The sequence below is a fragment of the Pleurodeles waltl genome, chromosome 12 (assembly GCF_031143425.1).
Source record: "Pleurodeles waltl isolate 20211129_DDA chromosome 12, aPleWal1.hap1.20221129, whole genome shotgun sequence".
In the NCBI taxonomy this organism is placed as follows: Eukaryota; Metazoa; Chordata; class Amphibia; order Caudata; family Salamandridae; genus Pleurodeles; species Pleurodeles waltl.
In genome coordinates this window covers 527,974,113-527,997,875 of record NC_090451.1, presented here as the reverse complement: position 1 = coordinate 527,997,875, position 23,763 = coordinate 527,974,113, and the positions used below count along the sequence as shown (strand labels likewise).

The 23,763-nt window shown below is 44.8% G+C and overlaps 1 protein-coding gene across 2 annotated transcripts in view; it reads right to left on the bottom strand.

The window, feature by feature from the left end:
• The window catches only part of HYDIN (HYDIN axonemal central pair apparatus protein), a 2,122,366-nt gene that overhangs the window by 738,294 nt on the left and 1,360,309 nt on the right, over nucleotides 1-23,763 (bottom strand). For both annotated transcript variants that reach the window (XM_069217473.1, XM_069217472.1), the window contains 2 exons: nucleotides 20,813-20,950; nucleotides 6,887-7,070 (listed from right to left, as the gene is read on the bottom strand). In XM_069217473.1, the coding sequence (XP_069073574.1) occupies nucleotides 6,887-7,070; nucleotides 20,813-20,950 (322 nt within the window). The remainder of the gene's footprint in view (nucleotides 1-6,886; nucleotides 7,071-20,812; nucleotides 20,951-23,763) is intronic.

The following is a 23,763-nucleotide window of genomic DNA, read 5'->3' as shown; positions in this document are numbered from 1 at the left end:
GTCTTGGTAACATTAGGCTAGTAACCAGCTGTCTCGACTGCCCGGTAAATAGTAAGACTCAACAAAGTATTAACAAAACACTGTCTAGCCAGCCTCATTCTTGAGTACAGGGAAACCCTGAGATGAATGCATTTAGCCGAGCACAGCTGCCTGGCTACTCACTCCCTACACAATGGAAGAGTGCACACCAAGCTACAATGGACACAATTTTCCTTCTTTTACTGTATCGATTGAACAGAGGAGATGAAGAGAACTCCTTATCCTAAATGGGTCTATGCTGATGAAGGAAATGGCTCTTAACCTGCTGCACTCTTTAGGCAGCCATGGTTTTGCCTCAATTGTTTCAATATATTCAACTGATTTCTCAGATTTTGACAAGCAATTGTAGGGTATAACCATTTTTCAATATAAGAAGTAACAATGTTATTTTAAAAGGTATATGAACGTCGTGAAGTACAGCAACTGCTGCACACAAACCTACAGTGTGGAAAAGAGAAGCATGTCTTCAAATTAAGCAAACAACATTTACATTAAGTAGTGGGATCATATGGCTTTATGAAATAATACTGTCTTCACGATTTACTACTGTGTAAGTGATATTAGTGTGAGGTGTCCTTTCACTAAATGTGTTATCCCTTCATTACTCTGCGCACCTGGTATCCTTTATCTTGATGCCAGTCTCAAATCAATCCACAAATCAGGTATTTTCAATCACAAATCAGCATCATGGTTACTGTTTCCAAAATGTGCTGATTTGAAGCTTCTCCTACAAATGCCTCTAGTTTTGCATAACATGCCTCTATAGCCTATCTGGTTCTCAAGACTTTGTTCTTCTAAGAGCTCAATACCTTGCTCTCCAAACCTGCCCAATATTTTACCTCATATATGCTCACTGCAATGTTGTGTTATGCAGATACAAAGGGTGCACTATTACCCAGGAGGGTTTCCTTGCGCTGAGCAGGTGTGAGACTAGCCAAACCCTGGGCCTAGTTGGAACACTCAAAAAGCCAGCTCTTCAGCTTCTTCAGGAATTCAAGTAGTGAGGAGGAGGCTCTTATGTGTAGTGGCTCGTCATTCCACATTTTAGGAGTGATGTAGGAGAAGGCTCAACCGCCGGATCTGGTTTTCCAGATGTATGGGATTTGTGCAAGTAGGAATCCAGATGAGCAGAGGAGTCTGGAAGGGTTTGAAAGCAGATATGATTGTTGAGGAATGCTGGGCCAGTGTTATATAGTGCCTTGAAAGTGTGGGTGAGGAATCTGAATTCTGCTCCTTTGTGTAAGGGGAGCCAGTAGAGCTGCTTCAGGTGTGGCATGAGTGGGGCATGGGAGGTTGAGAGTGATCTGGCTGCTGAATGGTCTGCAGCCTTCTGGTGAAATTTTATGATTCTGGCATAGAGGATGCTCCCACAGTCCAGGTTGCTTACGACCAGGGCATGCATGAAGGTTGGCTGTGTGCTCACTGCGATGGCTGAGGTAATCTTTGTCTTCCAACGTCATTGGGAGTTGTTGCCTGGCAAGAACTAATGCTAAGTCAATTCATCTATTACAGAAGTTTCCTTTGCTCGAGCTGGGAAATTTAGAAGAAGACACAAATCAAGTGTCTAGTCTAGAAGTCCTCCAAGGCTATTTTCTCTCATTTCCATCATTGTACTCATTACCCCTCCCCTCTTTTTCCCCTTTTCCACCTGATGTGTAGTTTCCATCTTTCCTCTCCTTTTGTTTACCCTCTGTCCTTTTCCCCTTCCTCTCTTTACTTTTTCTTCTATATGTTTAGCCCATGACACCTCTCTTCCCTTTTCTACCTCTCAATTATTATTATATGTAAGTATTGTTTGCCATTGGTGCATATATCACAATCAATGTTTGTATATCTATATGGGTATAGGCTGGACTTGCATGTCACTATATTAGATTATTTCTCTACTTTTAATGTTACCAATAAAATAAATGATACATAAAAATAAAAATGTTCAGTATGTATACAATATTAAAGTTCTACGTGATCGATCTACATGATTAATAATCATGTAGTGTTCTACATTACACCAGGGGCAGTGTGGAGTAAATCTTGAGTAATCTTGTAGGAGCGGAATAAATGATTTGAAAAAAATGAACTGAAGGAGCTTAAATCTAGTGTTCAAGGACAATGGTGGTGTATATTGCAGTGTTGTCTCCCATATGCCAGACTCAATATCCGATCCTATATCCCACAGACACTTTTCCTGTAGTATGATGAGATCCCCTTTAATTTCTTCAAATAAGGCTTTACGAATCAGTGCCAGTAATGTGTCTCATACCTGGTCCATGGGGCGTTCCAGCATGTCCCGCCCATTCACACAGGGAGAGTTTAATCTCCACCAAAGTCCATTAACTCAGGACTTGGCCTGTTGTGTTTTTACATTTAAAGACTAGTTAATTAAAAGATGTATTCTCCCGCCTGAATATAGGTTCTCCATTGTTTAAATACCAGTCTGCAGTCCAGACCCCTCATTTCCCTCTTGACGTCTGAGATAAATGTTGCAGTTGAACAGTACGTGCATAGGATGTTTCCCCCTCAGCCATTTTTCTAAATCGATCCCAGCAATGCTGCAGAGCTTTGGCTAGAAGCATGTGTTTGGCCCTTTGGTCCAAACGACAGAGAACTTCATACATAATCTCTTTTGACAGCAATCTGGTTATACCAAAAATATCCTCAAATGCTGGGCCGCGTGACACCGTCTGGCCGCCCACTGCATTTGTGCAGACAGGTAATACAATTAAAAATCAAGGCTCCTAAACCAACATAATCAGAGGACCACTCTAAGAGCTGTGAGTACTCTCACTGTGTTTCCGTCTACTGCATCTTTTTCAGTCCAGCAGATTTCCATTCCAAAGTGGCAGCCATTCCTGTAGGAAGCTGGCCTTGTGTGTGGTGAGCACCTATGGTGTTATCACCTTATACCAGGTCCAGGTATCCCTTATTAGTGAGGTGTAGGCAGTGTCTAGGAAGCCAGGGCTCTCTAGAGGTAGCTTTGGATGAGCAGCCAAGACTTATGTAGAAGAAATGCAAAATGTATGCAATACCACTACAGTCAGACAGCACTTACACACATCAAAGAACTGCACAGTGTTACAAAAATAAAGGTGCTTTATTATGGTAACACACATACTAAAATACTGTATAGGCAATACTCTAATAGCAGGGTAAGGAAACACACTATTATATTCACATTAGTAATCAGGAATGGGCATAGAAAGCAATAGAAAACAGTGAAATAACTGTAAATAATAGAGATCCTGGGGGAGACCAAATCATATACTAAGTAAATGGAATGCAGAAGGCAGGCCCCCACCCAAGGAAGTGGAGTCTGTAGGGGAGCGCTGGAGGAACTAGGAACCCCAAAAGTTAAGTACCAGAGTGCCCCGCCAGCGAGCAGGAGAGAAGAGGTAAGTACCTGGTTTTGCCCAAACCCACAGGTAAGCTTTGTAAAAGGACTGTGCAAGACCCAAGCAAGACTGGAAGACACAGAAGATGGATCCTGGCAGAAGAGGACCTGCAAATGAAGGCTATGCCGCACAGGAGGAGTTCCAGAAGTGATGCAGTCGATGTCCCATGTCGGAAGAAGAGTTGCGGCCCGTCAGTGGTGTAGAAAAGCCACCAACAAGCCTTGGCAGAGGCAAGAGTTGCGGAAGAAGAGTTGCAGAGCTACGTGGGACGAGGAAGGTCTGAGGGAACTCAACCCAAGCATGGGAGTCCCAGGCAACCCCCCAGCAGTGAGGAGAGCCAGAGGTCGAGGGTGCAGCCCCTACAGACAACTCACAGGCAGCAGGCACAAGAGTTGCAGTGAGGCCCACTCAGCACACCCGGAGAGGTTTTCCATGTTGCTGGAGCAGCAGGCAGGAAACTGTGCTTTGCAGGGAAGTGTGCTGGAGGCCGGGGCTACACGGAGCCTGAAGATCCCTTGGAAGAAGAGCCAACAAGCCTTGCTAGCTGCAAGAGTCACAGTGCACAGGGGTACTGTCTGGCACGGAGAGGCAAAGCCTCACCACCTCCCAAGTAAGACAAGCTTGTAGAGGGATCCAAGGAGATGCAGGATGCATGCAGAGTTGCAGGTGAAAGGATCCACGTGGCCGGTCGTCAATGCAGTTGGTGCCTCAGATGCAGGGGTGTGACCACTTCACTCCAAGGGAGATTCCTTCTTGGTGCAGACTCAAGACTTGCCACCCTCACAGGATGCACAGCCGTAGAAATGTTGCAGTTCCTGGAATGAGCCAGAGAAACAATGTTGCAGAGCGAAGTCGTCGCTGGAGCTGCAGACTGTACTTTCCTGTGATGTCCAGCTGCGGTTCCATTAGGCAGAAGTCAAAGCAAACATTGGAGAGCAGTCCTTCTGGAATCTTGCACGTCAAATCGGAGGACCCACTCAAGAGGGAGAACCCTAAAAAGCCCTAAAAGGGGTACTGGTCACTAGCAGGGGGACCAACTATCAAGAAGGGCTGTGACATCACCTGCCTGACGAGTCCACCCAGATGCTCCCAGAAACCTCTGCCTACCTTGGATTCAACATGGTGGAATCAAGTGGCCACCTCGAGGAGCTCTGGGCATCACACCTGGGGTGGTGAAGGACAGGGGCCTGGTAACTCCTCTTTCCATTGTCCAGTTTCGTGCCAGAGCAGGGACTGGGGGTCCCTGGATTGGTGCAAACCGGTTTATGCAAGGAGGGCAACAAATGAGCCCTTTCAAAGCATAGCAGTGGCTTGAGGATGCTACCCCTCCCAAGTCAGGAGACACCTATTTCCAAAGGGAGAGGGTGTTGCCTCCCTCTCCCAAAGGAAATCCTTTGTTCTGCCTTCCTGGGCTTGTTCTGTTCAAGCAGCAGGAGGGCAGAAACCTGTCTGTAGGATGGCAGCAGCACGGGCTGCCAGAGAAAACCCAGCAAACTGGTAGCAGCAAAGCTGGGGGTCCTCTAACAGCCCCCCAAGCATGCATAGAATCATGCAACCAATACTGGAAACAGTATTAGGGTATGATTCTGAAAGGTGGGATACCAAACACGCCCAGGTTCGGAGTTACCATTATGTAGCTGGACATAGGTAGTGACCTATGTCCAGTACACAGATAAAATGGCTTCCCTCGCACTCACGAAGTCCAGGAAAATGGAGCTGGAGTTCGTGGGGGCACCTCTGCTCATGCAGGGGTGCCCTCACACACAGGTCCTTGCACCTTGCCCTCTGGGCTAGGAGGGCCTGCCATAGGGGTGCCTTACAGTAACCTGGTGCAGTGACTTGTAGTGAAAGCCTGCAGACACATTTTGTGTGGGCTCTCATGGGTGGCATAATACCTGCTGTAGCCCATGGCAAAACCCTGGTGCCCCAATGCCATGTACTAGGGACTTACATGGAAGCACCAGTATGCCAATTTAGGGTTGCACAAAGTCAGGAACAACCACATTTAGAGGTAGAGAGCAGAGTCACTGGGGTCCTGGTTAAGAGGATCCCAGTGAACACAGTCAAAAAAACATAGATAGCATGTAAAAAGTGGGGGTAACCATGCCAAAAAAGAGGGTACTTTCCTACAAATCCCACCTAAATTGGTCTTGAAGCCACCCCTAATTGTGCTTCCAGTTTGATCCAATTTGACAATTACCCAGATGGAATACACACATTTTGTTCCCGTCTGCCTCAAGTTGTGCCGAATTGTTTTGGCAAATCTAAGGTCTTCCAAGTAGATCAGGACATCAATGGCATCTAGGGATAAAAAGTGGGGTATTTCCATCACACATTTTATTTCTATTGCAATAGCAAAGATCAGCAGCAAGAGGGGACATCCTTGTCAGATCACTCTTGCAATGTTGTATGAGTGATAGATTATACTCAAGGTCCAATCCTGGACTATCAGTCTGGAGTACAGTAAATGTCAATCATTCAGTCCCAGTGTACCATATCCATATGTAAGGTTTTACATAAAACTACAGAGTTTGCATCAGTTACCAATGCAAACGCCATAAAGTGAAATTATCTTCTAATTCTGGGTGAGGTGTTTCTGCCAGGTACAAAACCGCTTTACTATGGGGTACCTAGGATGGAGGACTGCCAATAATCTCTTCACACCACTTTACTGACAATCTTTTAATCCTTGATAAGCATTGACAGGGGCCTTTATGCTGTGTCGGATGTCTTTACCTGGTTTCAGCACTGGTACCGTCAGGGCCTCTCATGTAGTGAGAGAAGCACCTCCTTCACTCCAGCAGCTGCAGGCAGGCTGCCTATATAGCAGCATACTTTGCATAAAACTGTGAACTAGTCCTAAAGTTGGAGAACTGGTGCACAGTGTGAACATTGGAACACTAACATGTGATGTTTTAGAACATCATGAGTACAGTGACAAAGGTAAAGGAGGTGGGGGTTGACACAAGCCAATCAATATCACCTTGGTGGTTTGAGTTTAGATGCAAGCTGATATTATAGTTCCTGGTACTCAACCACGGCTATTAATAATTATGAAGGGAGCATTTTGTGCCTGGACTAAGAAGTTATGCATACTATGTTTCACCAACAACTGATTGTTTCAGGTGTGAACTAGCTCAAAAGTGAAGGAGGTGGCATACACGGAGCAACAGCCAGCTGGCTTTGGCTGTAATATCAAAGATAAGTATGGTCTGAAGCAGAAACTAGGACAAATAAAGGTCAAACACTGCAGAAATAGTTCATTACCAGCAGTAAGGTGTAAGAAGGACCTGAATGGTGAACCTGACAGCACACTGTTTAAAAAAAGACCTAGTACTAAAAGTTATTGGTCTTGGAGCCAAGGATAGGCTGATACCTAGAAGTAGCAAAGGGATCATAAGTTGTGGTATTCAACACTAACAGAAGATGGTTTTGAGTGGTTAGACTCAGGATCTTACCTTCCTTCTCCTTTCTGACCTTCTCCCGAGCCTTTAACGATGCATATTCCTGATATAGATTCAACACATAGATGTGTTGCCGGTTGTTGATTGCTTTGAGTAGGCAGTTGAGAGCTGTAGCAATGTTGCGAGCAAAGAGAGTCTCTAGTCCATCAAATATGATTCCTTGAAAGCAGTCACTCAGCTGTTGAAAGCAAAAAGCAAATAAGAAAAGATTACACCAGAAATTAAATACCTAAAGAATATGGTTAAACAGAATTGCCATCACAGAGCTCTACCCCAACATGTTGCCTCCTGAGTGAATGAAAGGTTCAGACATTTACAAAATGTGCAAAGCGCTTGTCCAATAGAACACTGGCTTCCAAAAGTAGCAAAACTGTTACACGAGGTAAATTATCTTGACAATCACAATATGTGTACATAACTTTGGTTAAATCCTGCAAAAGAATAATAACATTCACACTCTTTCGTCCAATATAATTTTCTTAACTCACAAAATAAAATTAAACAATGCATTTTTGTATTTCACTGGACCATTCTGGTTAACTATTAAAGATCTCAGATTAGTTGATTCACTGTGAGAAGGCTGTTTAACAAAAGGAACCTAAAACTTGCACTCACTTTCAGACTGGCTATAAGAGGTTGTTCTCAATTTGTCCAACCCTACCAGCAGTCACAGACGTTTTAAGGCATGGGCAAAGTGGGCTCAGGCCCAGGGCCCCAGCCATTCAGGGGCCCCTGATAGAGCCAGCTCTGTCCTGCAGAGAGTCTTGCCCTGATGACATTGAAAAGTTCTTAATGAGATTGCTTTAAATATTGTTTCCTTTAATTTATTTTTGATGTAGGTGACGTGTGAGAATCTATTAGACATTTTGCCGAGAAATATTGTGTTTGTTTCATGCAACATCAATAAAAAAGTTTCTTTTAGATCAAAACAAGGCATCACATATGGGAAATGGGAGGTTATCACAGAGGTTATCTGCAGTAATATCAGTAAGATACTGATGTGTAACAATATTAAAAACACATACCAGCATCCTTGAATATTGGATTGAAAGGCATTTCGAATTTCAAAGATTGTGCCACTGCAGTGTCAGTGACCAGGCTAAAGAGGGCATGAAAGAACTCAAACGATCATAAATTCATTGCTGTTCTGAAAAGGGGCCCCAAAATAGGTTTGGCCCAGGGCCTCCACAATCCTTAAGATGTACCTTTACAGCACAGAGAATCTGTTGCCTGAGGTTTTCAGGGGCAATTCAAGGTAGGACCTATCTTAACTGGAACTCCAAGGAAGATATGATTGAATTACATCAACGACAATTGGTCTAGTCACTTTCTCACTGTCCCAAAACAAATTTATAGTTCTACACCCTCATTACGAGAAGCCCAGAGGAGGATGCAATATTTATCACACCCTCTGAATCTGTTTGTAGAGGACAAACTTCATGGTGTGCAGTAAATAGCACCTATTAAGAAACGTTCCCAATAGTATTAATAACATGTGGGTTTAGGTGGTTTTCGCATCGAAATCTGCACATCCTGGTAATTACTGGGCATTTTTTCCTGTTGGATTCCAGCAGGTTTGACCTGTCGAAACTTAGCAGGGGATGCAAATTAGATTTCAGAGACTAACTGCAGGTTGCAATAAACTTCACACAACATACGTATAATTCTGAGCTTTGCCGCAGAGTATCAGAGCTCAGTTCTGTGGCTATTTTGGAGGTAATATATGGGGGGGTGAGTGGGATATGGCTGGTGTACATGGACCCACTAGACCTCCCTCCTGCCTACATGGAAATGAGGTGTTAGTTGTGGGAGGCTATGGATGCCCAGGTGCTCTCCTCTTCTCCCCCAACACCCCCACCCCCCCAATTTTTCCTGTATTTTCTTGTTTATTTTTTAAAATATCTTTTATTGATTTTCACATCAATATAATAATTCACACAAAATTATCAGATTTAACAATCTTAACATTAATCCCTAACCCACCACCCCCTGCACTTCCATCCAACCATATGTTATTTTCCATTAATCAGAACATTTCCATTAGGGTGAGCAAGTCCTTCACATTTGATAGTATTTTTATATTTATATGGTAGAGGTATCTTCCATTCCGGATTCTGATGTTATTCTGGAATCCTCTAGCATTGGATCATCTGGGTGTTTCAAACAGTCTTCTCCCCTGCGCTGCTTCTTGGTGTAGTATAGTTCCCTCAGCTTCTGTCCATTTTATTATTGCGTCTTGCCATCTTTGAATCTGAGGGCCTTCCAAATCTTTCCAATGGGATATAATTTCCTTTTTGGCCAAAATTAGTGCAAGATCAATAAATGTATTAGTTGTTTTTTTAGCTGAGGGACGAGGGTAATCTCCTAATAGCGCTATCATGGGTGAAGGTGTCAGTTTTCTCTCCGTGGCCACTGATATACGCTTAAATACCTCTTCCCTATAAGGCATTACTCAGGGGCAATTCCATAACATGTGCTCTAATCCTGCAACTGGTTCTGGACATCTGGGGCAGCCTCCCCTCCAGAGGCAAAGATCTTTGCTATTTTTTGTGGGGTAAGGGAAGCGCTGTGAAATATATAGAGGTTTATTAGTTTAAAACTGGCATTTCTGGAGGCGGGGTATATGTGGGTGGTGATCTTGTTCCACTTCTGTTCGCCTATAGGGGTTCCCAACTCTGTCTGCCATTTCATTCTAAGCTTATTCAGAGGTGAGTATGTGTCTTTATGTAGTGCTTTGTAAATTGCTGAAATCGCCCCTCTGCGCTCCCCTAGTGAGCAGATAATTCTACATCCTTCATGTACAGGAGGTCTTGTAAACCCATTTTCCACGTCCTTCATATAATCCTAGTAATTGCGTTATATGTAATAAACATTCCCGAAGGAACATCAAATTGTTCTTGCAGTTCGGCAAAGGTGCGTACTTTTCTGTTACAGAATAGATCTCCCATTAATGTTATGCTATTTATTGCAAGTTTCTTTACCCCTGCTAGGACTAAACCCCCTGTTAGATGCTTCAGACATATTATTGGTATCTCTGGAGCATAAGGGACTATTGTGTGTGCGCGCCGCAGACTCTGTTCCCAGCATGCTCGTATCGAATTCCATTCCAGCAGGAGCTGCTGTTGTTTTGCCCTTGGGTTCAGTAAAATGCTTAGGATATCATCCAGTGATCCACTTAAAGTATATTGCAGATCTTGAACTGTTGGTGATTCACCAAGTATTCTTGCTAACCATTGTAACTGACCTGCCCAATAGTATAATTCCATGTCTGGTGCAGCCAGCCCTCCCTCTGCGGTGGGTCTCTGAAGAGTATTTAATGCTATCCTGTGCCTGCCTGCTCCCCAAACAAAACTAGTAATCATGGAGTTAATGTCTTTAACCCCTTCGCTGCCAGGCCTTTTCCCCCTCCTGTGCCAGGCCTTTTTTTGCCTATTTGGGGCAGTTCGCGCTTAGGCCCGCATAACTTTTTGTCCACATAAGCTAACCAAGCCAAATTTGCGTCCTTTTTTTCCAACATCCTAGGGATTCTGGAGGTACCCAGACTTTGTGGGTTCCCCTGAAAGAGGCCAAGAAATTGGCCAAAATACAGGGAAAATTTTGTTTTTTTCAAAAAAATTGGAAAAAGTGGCTGCAGAAGAAGGCTTGTGGTTTTTCCCCTGAAAATGGCATCAACAAAGGGTTTGCGGTGCTAAACTCAGCAGCTTCCCAGCTTTCAGGAACAGGCAGACTTGAATCAGAAAACCCAATTTTTCAACACAATTTTGGCATTTTTCTGGGACATACCCCATTTTTGCAATTTTTTGTGCTTTCAGCCTCCTTCCAGTCAATGACAGAAATGGGCATGAAACCAATGCTGGATCCCAGAAACCTAAACATTTCTGAAACGTAGACAAAATTCTGAATTCAGCAAGGGGTCATTTGTGTAGATCCTACAAGGGTTTCCTATAGAAAATAACAACTGAAAAAGAAAAATATTGAAATTTAGGTGAAAAAAACATAAATGTTTCTCTACGTTTTACTCTGTAACTTTTCCCTGCAATGTCAGATTATCGAAAGCAATATACCGTTACGTCTGCTGGACTCCTCTGGTTGCGGGGATATATAGGGCTTGTAGGTTCATCAAGAACCCGAGGAACCCAGAGCCAATAAATGAGCTGCACCCTGACGTGCGTTTTCATTCTATACCGGGTATACAGCAATTCATTTGCTGAAATATAAAGAGTAAAAAATTGCTATCAAGAAAACCTTTGTATTTCCAAAAAGGGCACAAGATAAGGTGTTGAGGAGCAGTGGTTATTTGCACATCTCTGAATTCCGGGGTGACCATACTAGCATGTGAATTACAGGGCTTTTCTCAAATAGATGTCTTTTTTACACACTCTCCTATATTTGGAAGGAAAAAATGTAGAGAAAGACAAGGGGCAATAACACTTGTTTTGCTAATCTATGTTCCCCCAAGTCTCCCGATAAAAATGATACCTCACTTGTGTGGGTAGGCCTAGCGCCCGCGACAGAAAACGCCCCAAAGCGCAACGTGGACACATCCAAATTTTTGGAAGACAACAGAGGTGATTTTTGCGAAGTGCCTACCTGTAGATTTTGGCCTCTAGCTCAGCCGGCACCTAGGGAAACCTACCAAACCTGTGCATTTCTGAAAACTAGAGACCTAGGGGAATCCAAGGAGGGGTGACTTGCGGGGCTCGGACCAGGTTCTGTTACCCAGAATCCTTTGCAAACCTCAAAATTTGGCTAAAAAAACACATGTTCCTCACATTTCTGGGCCCGAAAGTTCTGGAATCTGAGAGGAGCTACAAATTTCCTTCCACCCAGCGTTCCCCCAAGTCTCCCGATAAAAATGATACCTCACTTGTGTGGGTAGGCCTAGCGCCCGCGACAGGAAATGGCCCAAAACACAACGTGGACACATCACATTTTTTCATAGAAAACAGTGCCTACCTGTGGATTTTGGCCTCTAGCTCAGCCGGGCCCAGGGGGGGCAGAAATGGCCTAAAATAAATTTGTCCCCCACCCCCCAACCCCCCTGCCCCCCCGGGAGCGACCCTTGCCTATGGGGTCGCCCCCCCTTGCGTGACATTGGTGCAAAAAAAAAAATCCCCGGTGCCTAGTGGTTTCTGCCCCCCTTGGGGGCAGATTGACCTACAATCGGCCAATCTGCCCCCAAGGGGGGCAGAAATGGTCTAAATACAATTTGCCCCCCAGGGGAGCGACCCTTGCCTAATGCGTCGCTCCCCATCTCTAAAAAAACAAACAAACAAAAAAAAAACCACAAAAAAACTATTTGCCCAGGCGCCTAGAGGTTTCTGCCCCCCCTGTGGGCAGATCGGCCTAATACCAATAGGCCGATCTGCCCCCAGGGGGGGCAGAAATGGCCTAAAATAAATTTGCCCCCCTCACCCCCCCCCGGGGAGCGACCCTTGCCTACAAGGTCGCTCCCCTTGCGTGACGGCGCAAAAAAAAGATCCCTGGTGCCTAGTGGTTTCTGCCCCCCTTGGGGGCAGATTGACCTACAATCGGCCAATCTGCCCCCAAGGGGGGCAGAAATGGTCTAAATACAATTTGCCCCCCAGGGGAGCGACCCTTGCCTAATGCGTCGCTCCCCATCTCTAAAAAAACAAACAAACAAAAAAAAAACCACAAAAAAACTATTTGCCCAGGCGCCTAGAGGTTTCTGCCCCCCCTGTGGGCAGATCGGCCTAATACCAATAGGCCGATCTGCCCCCAGGGGGGGCAGAAATGGCCTAAAATAAATTTGCCCCCCTCACCCCCCCCCGGGGAGCGACCCTTGCCTACAAGGTCGCTCCCCTTGCGTGACGGCGCAAAAAAAAGATCCCTGGTGCCTAGTGGTTTCTGCCCCCCTTGGGGGCAGATTGACCTACAATCGGCCAATCTGCCCCCAAGGGGGGAAGAAATGGTCTAAATACAATTTGCCCCCCAGGGGAGCGACCCTTGCCTAATGCGTCGCTCCCCATCTCTAAAAAAACAAAAAAAAAAAAAAAAACACAACAAAACTATTTTCCCAGGCGCCTAGAGGTTTCTGCCCCCCCTGTGGGCAGATCGGCCTAATACCAATAGGCCGATCTGCCCCCAGGGGGGGCAGAAATGGCCTAAAATAAATTTGCCCCCCTCACCTCCCCCCGGGGAGCGACCCTTGCCTACAAGGTCGCTCCCCTTGCGTGACGGCGCAAAAAAAAGATCCCTGGTGCCTAGTGGTTTCTGCCCCCCTTGGGGGCAGATTGACCTACAATCGGCCAATCTGCCCCCAAGGGGGGCAGAAATGGTCAAAATACAATTTGCCCCCCAGGGGAGCGACCCTTGCCTAATGCGTCGCTCCCCATCTCTAAAAAAACAAACAAACAAAAAAAAAACACAAAAAAACTATTTGCCCAGGCGCCTAGAGGTTTCTGCCCCCCCTGTGGGCAGATCGGCCTAATACTAATAGGGCGATCTGCCCCCAGGGGGGGCAGAAATGGCCTAAAATAAATTTGCCCCCCTCACCCCCCCCCCCCGGGGAGCGACCCTTGCCTACAAGGTCGCTCCCCTTGCGTGACGGCGCAAAAAAAAGATCCCTGGTGCCTAGTGGTTTCTGCAAGCAATCCGGCTTTTGAAACCCTCGGAGAGACTTCAAAGGGAAGGAAATACATTTCCTTCCCTTTGAAGCCCCTCCGGGCCTCCCCCACGTGATCGAAAGAGAATTGCTGAGCATTTCTCTTTCGATCGCGCTGGAAGCTTTGCTTCCAGCACGATGGGGGAGGTTGTGTGATTGTCAGCGCGCGCTGACGTCACAGGGGGGGGTCGGGGGTTGAAGGGGAAGGGATTCCCCTGTCAGCCCTGACCTAGGGGGGTGGGGGGGCGGCCCTCGGGAGGAGCGCTAGCGCTTCTCCCGAGGGCAGCATTCAGGACGTAATGGTTACGTCCATGGCGCCACACGGGCGCTGCCATGGACGTAACCATTACGTCCGTGGCGGGGAAGGGGTTAAATACTGATCGTGGGACAATCAGGGGGAGTGTCGAGAAGTAATACAACAGTCTAGGTAACACTATCATTTTTAATAACGCTACTGTTCCTGTAACGGTCAGTGGGAGTGTTTTCCAAAATCACACCTGATCTTAGCTTTCCCAATGCTCTATGTAAAGTCCCCTCTATTATGTCCTCTGATTTGTGATATATGTTCACTCCTAAGAATCGGAAGGTAATAGGTGTCCAGGGCAGCCCTCGAATGTCAGTAATCTTTGGGGTTCCTTCGAGTTGCGGGAAGATAGAAGACTTCTGCCAATTATTCCGCAAACTCGAGGCCTCCCCAAAGCTCTCCATCATGGCCATTGCTCCTGGTAAGCCAGCTTCCATGTTCTCGAGGAAGAGCAGCATATCATCTGCATAAAGTGCAATGTGATGTGTCTGCAGTCCCACCTGTAGACCTTCAAAGTACACACCTGTTCTGGCCATCTGGGCAAGAGGCTCCACAGCCATTGCAAACCGCAATGGTGACAAGGGGCAGCCTTGCCTAGTGCCTCTGCCAATTTGGTACAGATCTGAAATAGTCCTGCCTGTGCGTACCCTCGCTGTGGGGTTCGTATGGAACAGTTGTGTCCAGCAGACGAAGTCTTGCCCAAGGTCCAACTTCAACATTACCTTCTCCAAATAATCCCATCTAAGGCTATCAAAAGCCTTCTCAATATCCACTGAGATAATCACCACTTGTTTAAGTGTTGGAGGTGCTGAGTGAAGTATTGAGACCAGTCATCTAATGTTCTGTGCTGTACTACATTGAGGGATAAATCCTGATTGGTCTCTATGGATCAGTGTAGACATGTAGGGTAGAAGATGGGTAGCTAAAATCCGACTAAGTATTTTACAGTCCATATTAAGCATGGACAATGGTCGATAGGATTGAACATCTCCAGCCGGTCTATCCGGCTTCAGTGGGGGGATCATGACAGCTTCATTAGTGGATCGTGGTAGAAATCCCTTCTCCCATGCTTCGGTGTATAGGATGCAGAAATGTGGGGCTAGTTGCTCTTGGTATATGCTATAAAACTCCACAGGTAGTCCATCCGCTCCCGGGACTTTGCCTCTAGCCATATTTTGGACTGTGGCTTTAATATCCGCTATTGAGATAGGTACAGGAAGGGCCAGTCTGTCCTCGTCCTTCAGTTGAGGAATATCAAGGTCCCCCAAGTCATCTACTTGGGAGGAGCTAAGAGCCTCAACTGGCCTGGCATAGAGCTGGGAGTAATAGTTAGCAAGTCATGCGTTTATTTCTTTCTGCCCATAGATATGATTGCCGGTTGCATCCTCAATTTCTACTATCACTGTCTGTTGTTTCGGCGGAGCGGTGAGCCACGCCAGAAGGGAACCTGCTTTATCTCCTTCTGCATGTTGCCTGGTCAGGTACTTCTTATAGTCAAACCGGCTCAATTTTGTAGCTGCCTCTATTTTTCCTTTAGTTTCCACCAAACGAGAGGTCAGATTTGGATTATCTGGTCTCCTGCATTCAATGTCTCTAAGAGAGTCCTCAAGTTTTTGTATTTCTAATTCTAATGTCTGTCGGAGCCCTACGTTCTCATTTATACAAATTCCCCCAACTACTGTTTTAAACGTCTCCCATTCAATTGTTCTGGAAGACACTGTTCCCGAGTTGAGGGCAAAGAAATCACTAATTGTTGTGGACCTCAGGTGTTTAAAAGCCTAGACTTCCAGCATTTCTGCTCTGAGGCACCAAGTTGGAATGTTTGGTCTGTCTTTGCCCCAGGTCAGCGATAAAAGCAGGGGGTTATGGTCTGAGATAGTACGACATAGGTATTTGGCCGCTACTACTTCGCTTTGTATTTCAGTGGAGGCTATGAATGTGTCTAATCGAACGTGTAAGTCGTGTAATGTGGAGTAAAAAGAATATTCTCGGACTGCTGGGTGGACCTGTCTCCAGTTATCTCCAAATCTCCATTGTTTTTGCCATTCCGCAAGCAGTTTGGCTGTTTTTATGGTCTGGGAATGTGGCAGGGGAGGGTGTGATCTATCTAAAGCAGGGTCTACAATACAATTAAAGTCTCCTCCTATTAAAGTAGGTCTTGTGAAATAGGGCCCCAGTTCCAGCGATAATTTATTGAGGAAAGCTCCCTGTTCTTGATTCAGTGCGTATATTCCACCTATTGTAATGTCTCTACCGTCCAGTTTCCGAAACCACCAAAACATACCTCCCTTCTTTATCTATGATCTCGTGTGTTTTCTGGAAGGGCACTCCGGGACGAATCCACATCAGTACCCCTCTTGCAAATGCCGAATAAGTTGTTGCGGTTACCTGACCCCGCCATTTCTTCGTGGGTCTCCTGTAGTATAGCTATGTGAACTCCTCGTCACCTAAGCTGGTTGTATACCTCATATCCCTTGCTCATGCTATTCAAACCCCTGACGTTCCAGGTAGCGATTTTATAATTCAAGGAGGTACCATTGAGATTCTAATGTAATGCACCAATTGAGTATTCTTTCTCGGAGGTGTCGTGGCTTGAACCTCGGCATTGTTTCTTTAATGTGAAGGACAGTTAATGCTATGGTGATGGGTGCAAAGCTCTTATAACACACATAACTAAAATCCCAAGATCCCAACTTCCTTTCCCCAGGACCGGTAACTTCAACTATCCCCGTCCAAACTATTAAAACTACAACTAGCATCCTATAAGTAGGGTGGCACACCAGAAACCGAGAGCCTGTACTGCGGCCCACCCACAGGGCCCTAGCAGAATATATCAATCAATCAACAGACTTGTTACTCATTTGCTTTTAAAGTTTGTTCTAGTTGAGTGTATTGTATATTCATATCACAGAACCCTCAATGTGGCCGATTTTTACAAATTTAACTTTCTAGTCCCCCCCCTCCTAGGCACCTTAATTTTATATTTAAACCCAAGTCTCGTAGAGCGTTATAAATAGATATTAACAGGCAGTTTATTTGTTCACCATTACTTACGGCCCTTTGAGTCACTAATGTTCAAATAAGGTCTTCAGAGGATCTCAGAGTTACTTTAGGCATGCTGATGGAAGTGTATTGCGAGGAAACAGAGGTGCCTCCACAGCTTGAGTCATGGTCAGAGATAGCACCAGATGATTGAGTCAATGCCAGGTTCCCTCCACTCAAAGCTGCTGCTGCGTCCACCGCCTCTCGCATTTCTTGTAGTGTCTGATGTCTTGGGGGAGCTGCTTCCATTCCACGTTTCTTGGATCTGTTACGTTTCCTGTTTGATATTTGATGGTCACCTCTTCGTGGTTCAGAAGTCGTTGGGTCCAACGATTCCAGCCATTCCCATACCAGTTGTGGCGAGGTGAAGAAATGGGCCTTGCCCTCATATTCTACTCTCAGTTTGGCCGGGAAGAGCATTGCATATTGGATTCCAAGTTCAGGGAGCAGGCCTTTGGAGTCCTTAAAGGAGGCTCTCTGCATTTGTGTTTCTTTGGTGAAGTCCGGGAAGATCATGATTCGTTGATTTTCCAGCATTATTTCTCCCTTTAGTCTTGCTTGCGTTAAGATGAGGTCTGTCTCTGAAATGGAGCAGTTTAGCAACAACCGGGCAAGGTCTTGCTCTTGGAGCGGGAGGTCTATTTGGCACCCTGTGAGCTCTCTCAATTGTGAAGAAGGGTGACAGGTCCTCAGGGGCCACTACCTCCCTTATCCAGTTCTCCAGGAAGGTCTCCATATTCGCTGCTGTCAGCTCCACTTTTTTTGGAAGACCTACCAGTCGGAGATTGTTCCTACGGGTGCAATTTTCTGCGTCTTCTGCTCTTGTTTCCAGTAATTTTACTCGAGAGGTAAGCCCAGTTAGGTCTGTGGATAGGGTTTTCTGGATTGGGCACAGTTGCTCTAGAGTTTTTTTTATTTGACTGTTAATCTACGATAATCATCTCTCAGCAAGGAAAGATCCACTGTTAGAGTATCAATTTTCCGCTCCAGGGCTTCCCAGGACTCCTTGATCGCTTGGAGTATCGTATCTAGCGTGGTCTCTTGATTTGGCGCATTGACCTGTGTTCTTAAATTAGGAATTTGTTTAGGAGGTTTAGATGCATTCGTCTCTTCTTGTTCCTGGCCCTCTCATTTTTTTGGTTTTCCCATCGTAATGCTTGTTAACCTAGTTTCTTTGTGATATAGATACTGTCCGCTGCAACCAGTTTCTAGTTTTTATGTAATCAAAAATCTTCTCAGGGAGGTCTGATCCTCAGTCTCGTGGGTTTTAAGTAATGCCCGGAGTAGGAGGGTGGCCAGTTTCGGTAACCTCTGCCTTCTATAGATCTATTTTTGATATAGTTTGTATTTTTATTTGTATTATGAAGATTAGGGGGTTATTTCAGGGAACAATGTGGCATAGGTCCTCAGCCTCATTGGACCTTCTGGTCGCCCTCCTCCACGCAGCCACTTGGTCATATGGAGTCCACTGGCATTGTCTGTCTTTTTCACCCCCGAGACACTCCTATACCCAGCCTGGTCCTCCACTCCAATGGTCTTCCGTGGTTGGCCACAGCACAGTAGGATCGCGCACCCGCCCAACGTCACTCACTTTCAATAACAGGAAGGTAGGGGGCAACTCATTGAGTCCAGGCTACTTTCCTGATCCGCCTCGGTCGGAACTAATTTCTCGAGCGATTCTTCCGGTCCGATTGAGATGGACCAGATCGCTACTACGCTCGTCGCGGTTCAATCTCCCTCCCCTCTCCCTTTAGTCTCCGATGTATGCCGGGGTGGGGCATTGCCGCCACTCGCGTTTCTCAAATTGCAAGTGCTCCTTCCAGGCGCTTGCGATCTCCGGCTATCTCCAGCCCCCGTCAATGAAGGTAACGCGGCTCCGTTTCAGGGTTGAGTCGCGGCCGGCATTTTGGAGTTCACCGGCTGGTGATTTCGTTGCTCGTCGCACTGCTATCCACATTTCGTGAGGTGACTTTTTTTGGTGCCCCAGGTATTCGGGGGCAAAAGGCGCTGCTTGGGTTTATGTTTGGAGTTATATTTGGTGCAGGATTTTACGAGCCCTGTGTTCGGTGCCGGAAGCTCCGCACTAGGCGTGCGGCTTCATCAGCTGCAGGCCACGCCCCCTTCCTGTATTTTCTTACTTGCTGTCTCCCTTTAGGTCATTAAGGAACTGAGGAATACTGGATATCGCTCTGAAAATGTGGCTATGTGTTGGTGCACTTTTAACTGGTCACGTTGTTGATATTGTTTACTGAATAATGCAACGCTGTTGTGCTGAATAAATACATTTAAACAAAATAATATTTCTGAGCTTTGCGCAAACAGGAGTTGGGTTTTGCATCCTCTTGTAATGCATGCCACAGTGCTATCGAATTCAAAGTAATGGCAGGGAAAATTATGTGTCAAAATACGTTTATCTTAAGGTTCATTGCACATCTTAATAATGTCACACACTACTTACAGAGTAGTTAATGATCCATAAATGTATTTTATTTTTAACAGATGTTACACACATTTGGAATTTTTACAGGGTCGATAAATCCACTCAGTGTTTACTAAGAATGATAAACCCTGGTTTCTTTGAAAACAGTAATAGTTAAATGATTAGGCACATTCAGTATATCATACATTTTAACAAATAGTGCATATGTTAAAAACATGTGTTATCAGTACAAAAACATATTAGGAGGAAAATGATAGGTGGTTACATAACATGAAGTGAGATGATGAACTGCTGAAGTTGATACGTGCAGTTAAATATGGAACAAAACACGTTAATGTATAAATACATCTAATTTCCCAGACTAAAATGTTGTAAATATTTAGTTACGTGTAATAATTTTTCTTGCCTTTTCTGGGAACAGACAAGATAGGTTCAAATGCATGGACTGGTCTATTTTGGAGAATTTTCAACAGGTTTCGGAACATGCGCTATTTAATGTTCTGTGGGGAATGTATTGCCCATTATGTTCTTATCCCGAAGGACAAGGGTGGTACAATACCTGTTGACCTGAGCATCTGTTTCATGTGGTAGGTTATATATGCCCTAGATTCACTTTATTTGTTTAGCTATGATAGGTAAATGAAACCTTTTGTTTTTCTGGAGCATACTAATCCAATCAGGAGGAAATAAGGGCAGCAAGAGGAGAGAGCATTTGCAATAAGATTCCTGTGTCCTTGCAACTCTCCCAGGGCAGACTTGCAGTTCACATTAAAAAGACTAAAAAAAGACTCAATGCATCCAATAATCGACAGAAAAGAAGAGAAACAAAAAAATATAGAGCGATACAGTTTAAAAATAAATGTCAATTTTTAATCTGGCTCTAGAGACATGCCACCATGAGAATATATATCAAATACCAATATCCGGGAAGGGAGTTAGAGTTACTAGTAAAATTTCTGATGTCTGTGTGTGGTCTGAAAGCAGCGCGTAGGCTAAGATCTTCCAGAGATAATATGTATTAATAAATATTATCTGATATAGTTGAAAAATAAGTTGCAACACTAGTTCTCCATCAAAATCCGGAAACACATTCCTACGTGGATACACTAAAGAATGTATGAATGCTATTGCAGATCCTGGGTTGTAGAAACATATGTGTTATTTAACAAGCTTTAGTATTCTATTGTATAGTAAATCAAGCCATTAAATTAACAACTAATTGAAATGAAATTAACTCAGCGTGCGAGATGAAGCACCCTAGGGATGGAAAACGTTTGACAAAGCAGACAAGAGACGAAGCATAGGAAATAGGGACAGAAAACAAAATAGTGATTAAACACTTGTATACATGCATGGTTATGGAGCTCCATATTCATTTGCCCACCTCTAGGTACAAGATGGGGGAGTTGGCAGCACGTACCTTTTACACATACAAGTTGGCCAGGTTGAGCCTTACTTGATTATAAAGGTTATTATTATGCTACGAGTCCTGATCCCCAGAGTTCTTACCTGCATCCTTTCAGTCAAAATTTCCACCAAAAGGTCATCTGGAAGCATGCAGCTCATCAAGCCAGACTCCCCTGCTACACTCGCACTCACACTGAGCCTCCGCTGGATGGTGGCACCAAGATAAAGATTGACTGTTGTCTAAGAAAGAAAAGACAAAATACAAGTGAGGGCAAGGCAATGTTAGCTTGTGACTCCCTCAGAACATGCCAGACATGAGGGTCACCAACATTACATAAGGCTAAAGAGCAACTGTCAGCTGAGACATTTCTCTGGTGAAAGCAAATGTGTCTATTTTCAATGCAGGCAAATCAAACTGATTATACAGATCTAGTAAGATTTCTGGACAGATCAGAAGAGTCAGGCTACTCAAGGTATAATAAATTGGGATAAACTTGAAACACTTCCAATCATACAAACATGCTAAAGTGAATTCTCACAGCGGTCAATAATATTTCAAGTGTCATGGACCGAAGGTCAGCAGGCACAGACAGCATTAAGTCGATGTGTCATGGAATCTAGGTGTTCTCTAAGTCTCAGCTTTCATATGACCCACAGATACAGGCCATTGTGAAATCCATCGACTTCCATCTAGATTCTTTCTAAAAACCAGCACGGAGAGCTGTACTAGGCAGTAGTGATAGTGTCTAGATTACAATACTATGGCCACATATTTAACCCCCATTGAATGCTCCTTTAATGTGTGTGTATATATATATAAGTCATAAAAGGTTTCCCAGTACATCCCTATGCCATTTTTACATCTGTGTCAGGGTAACCAGGAAGACATGTCAAGGGAATAAGTGAATCAGAAATCATATATAACCCAAATTGGAGCCATCCCCTACATTTTTGGTTGGAGGAAAAATAATAACTTTTGTGACATGAGATCTAAACTGACTTTACTGACTATAGATCAGGTCCAAAACAGAGTTCTATGCTTAATTTGGAAATGTATCAATGGGAAAGCCCTAAAATGTGTGTGAGCTCCCATACTTTCGCACCACCGGTCACATCGTTGCTCATACCAAAGCCGTTTATCCACAAAATGGCACTTGCCCCAATATCAAAACAGATCATTAAAATGGCAGGGTTGAAATTCTGATAAAATCTTTCTAAAGTCGAAAGGCTAGATTAAAAAAATAATCAGCTTTAAGCAAGAGCAAAAAACAGCATTTGTCCCAGTTACAGTATGAATAACATAATTTCAGTAGCCATAATGACGACTTGACCTGTCCATCCCAGTTTACCTTATATTTAAAATGCACATTACCTTGTTTGATTTCTAAATTTGTAACCTTTTTTTTTTTTTCTTTCTTCAATGCTGAATTTCACTCTATTTCCTTATGCCATTGTTGCGGTCTTACTAAATGCATGATTTAAGTTTTGTGCTATTTGTTTCAATATGTAGAAGCTGGATTGATGGTCTTATCCTCTGAGATGGGCACCTGTCTACCCAAAATATGAATCCACTTTCCCAAAGCTTGAACTAAGCATCCAACCAAATTGTTTCAAGAAGAGTGACTACCAGTGAATTCTTGTATTTCACAGACAACCTTTGCTGATGTAATGGCACCAACATCACTTTTTTCCAGCATAAAAATTTCATTTTGAAAAGGTAAATATGTTCAAACTCTGTGTGCAATAAATTGCTAATACCATATTTATGTCCCTCTCCAGTGTTGGGTGATGTACAAACAGAAACAATCGTAAAAGGCTTTTGAGTGAGTCCTTGATATAAAACAAATAAAGGAGGATTACACTAGTTTTCTTGAGCACTGAAAAACAGCTGAGAAATAATCATGGTATAAATTAGCTTAAGACATTTTTTTTCTGCATGCAGCAAACATAACTATAGCTTTTGCTGTAAGACATTCAGCAGCAGCAGCAAGGCCTTTACTTTCATTTACTTATATGCAATCAGATGCCGAAACAGAGGGGGTGGCTCTGACGTGCAGATGGGTCCATGAGGGCACCCAAAACGATATAACCACTTCTTCGGTGGCGGCATGGTTGTGGTGGCTATTTTGAGAGCCGCGCAAAAGCCTCTCCATCTGGGCTGGTGGCTCCAGAACACCGCTCTGTAACAAGGAGGTGATTGTGCAGGGCCCTACACTGCTCCCATCGGCGTGGCCAGCTCCTAGGCAGCAGCGGCGGCTCGGGCCGCACAGAAGATAAAATCCACCCGGGTTGGCGGCACCTTGTGAGGCCTCATTACAGCCAGGAATCGCCTGAGAAACAGGGGCAGACATAAATCAGGGAAGTGATTTGAGCTGAAAAGTAGAGAAGGGAGCGCAGCAGCGTGAGGCTTGGAGGTGCGGCGCGGACGTTTAGAGAGGCCTATGTGCATGAGCCCTCTGAAGTGAAGAGCGACCGCAGATGAGCCTCACCTGAACTGAAGAGCCTCGCAATGTGAGGAGTGCATGTGAGCTGACCTGGATGACAAACGGACTGACTGGCAATCAGAGTGAAGAATGAACCCTCCTAGGCCCGACCAACCCTGGGAGGCCCAATGTGAGACATAAGGCTCTGGACCCTGGGGGTGAATTGGCATGATCTAACAGCTGAGTGTCCTGTACCTATATCTGTGGCCCAGCTTACTCAGTGTCCACATTGATGGTCTCACCGAACAACATGTGGGGGTCACTGCAAGTATCTTTGACGCACATCTAGGGCCAGATGTACAACCATTTGGTATTGCGACTCGCAATTTGCGAATTTTTGCAATTCGCATATTGCAAGTCGCAATACCAAATGTACAACCGTGTCTTCAACACTTAGCGTTTCGCAGTGGGTAGCCAAGGGACCTGCTTTATCAATATTCATGAGGCAGGTCGCAATTTGCAACTCACAGTTAATGGCTACAATCACAAGGATGATGGCCTGCTGGGGACAGCAGACCACCATATCTGTGATTGCTTTTAAACAAAGCTTTTTTTTTTTTTGTAATGTAA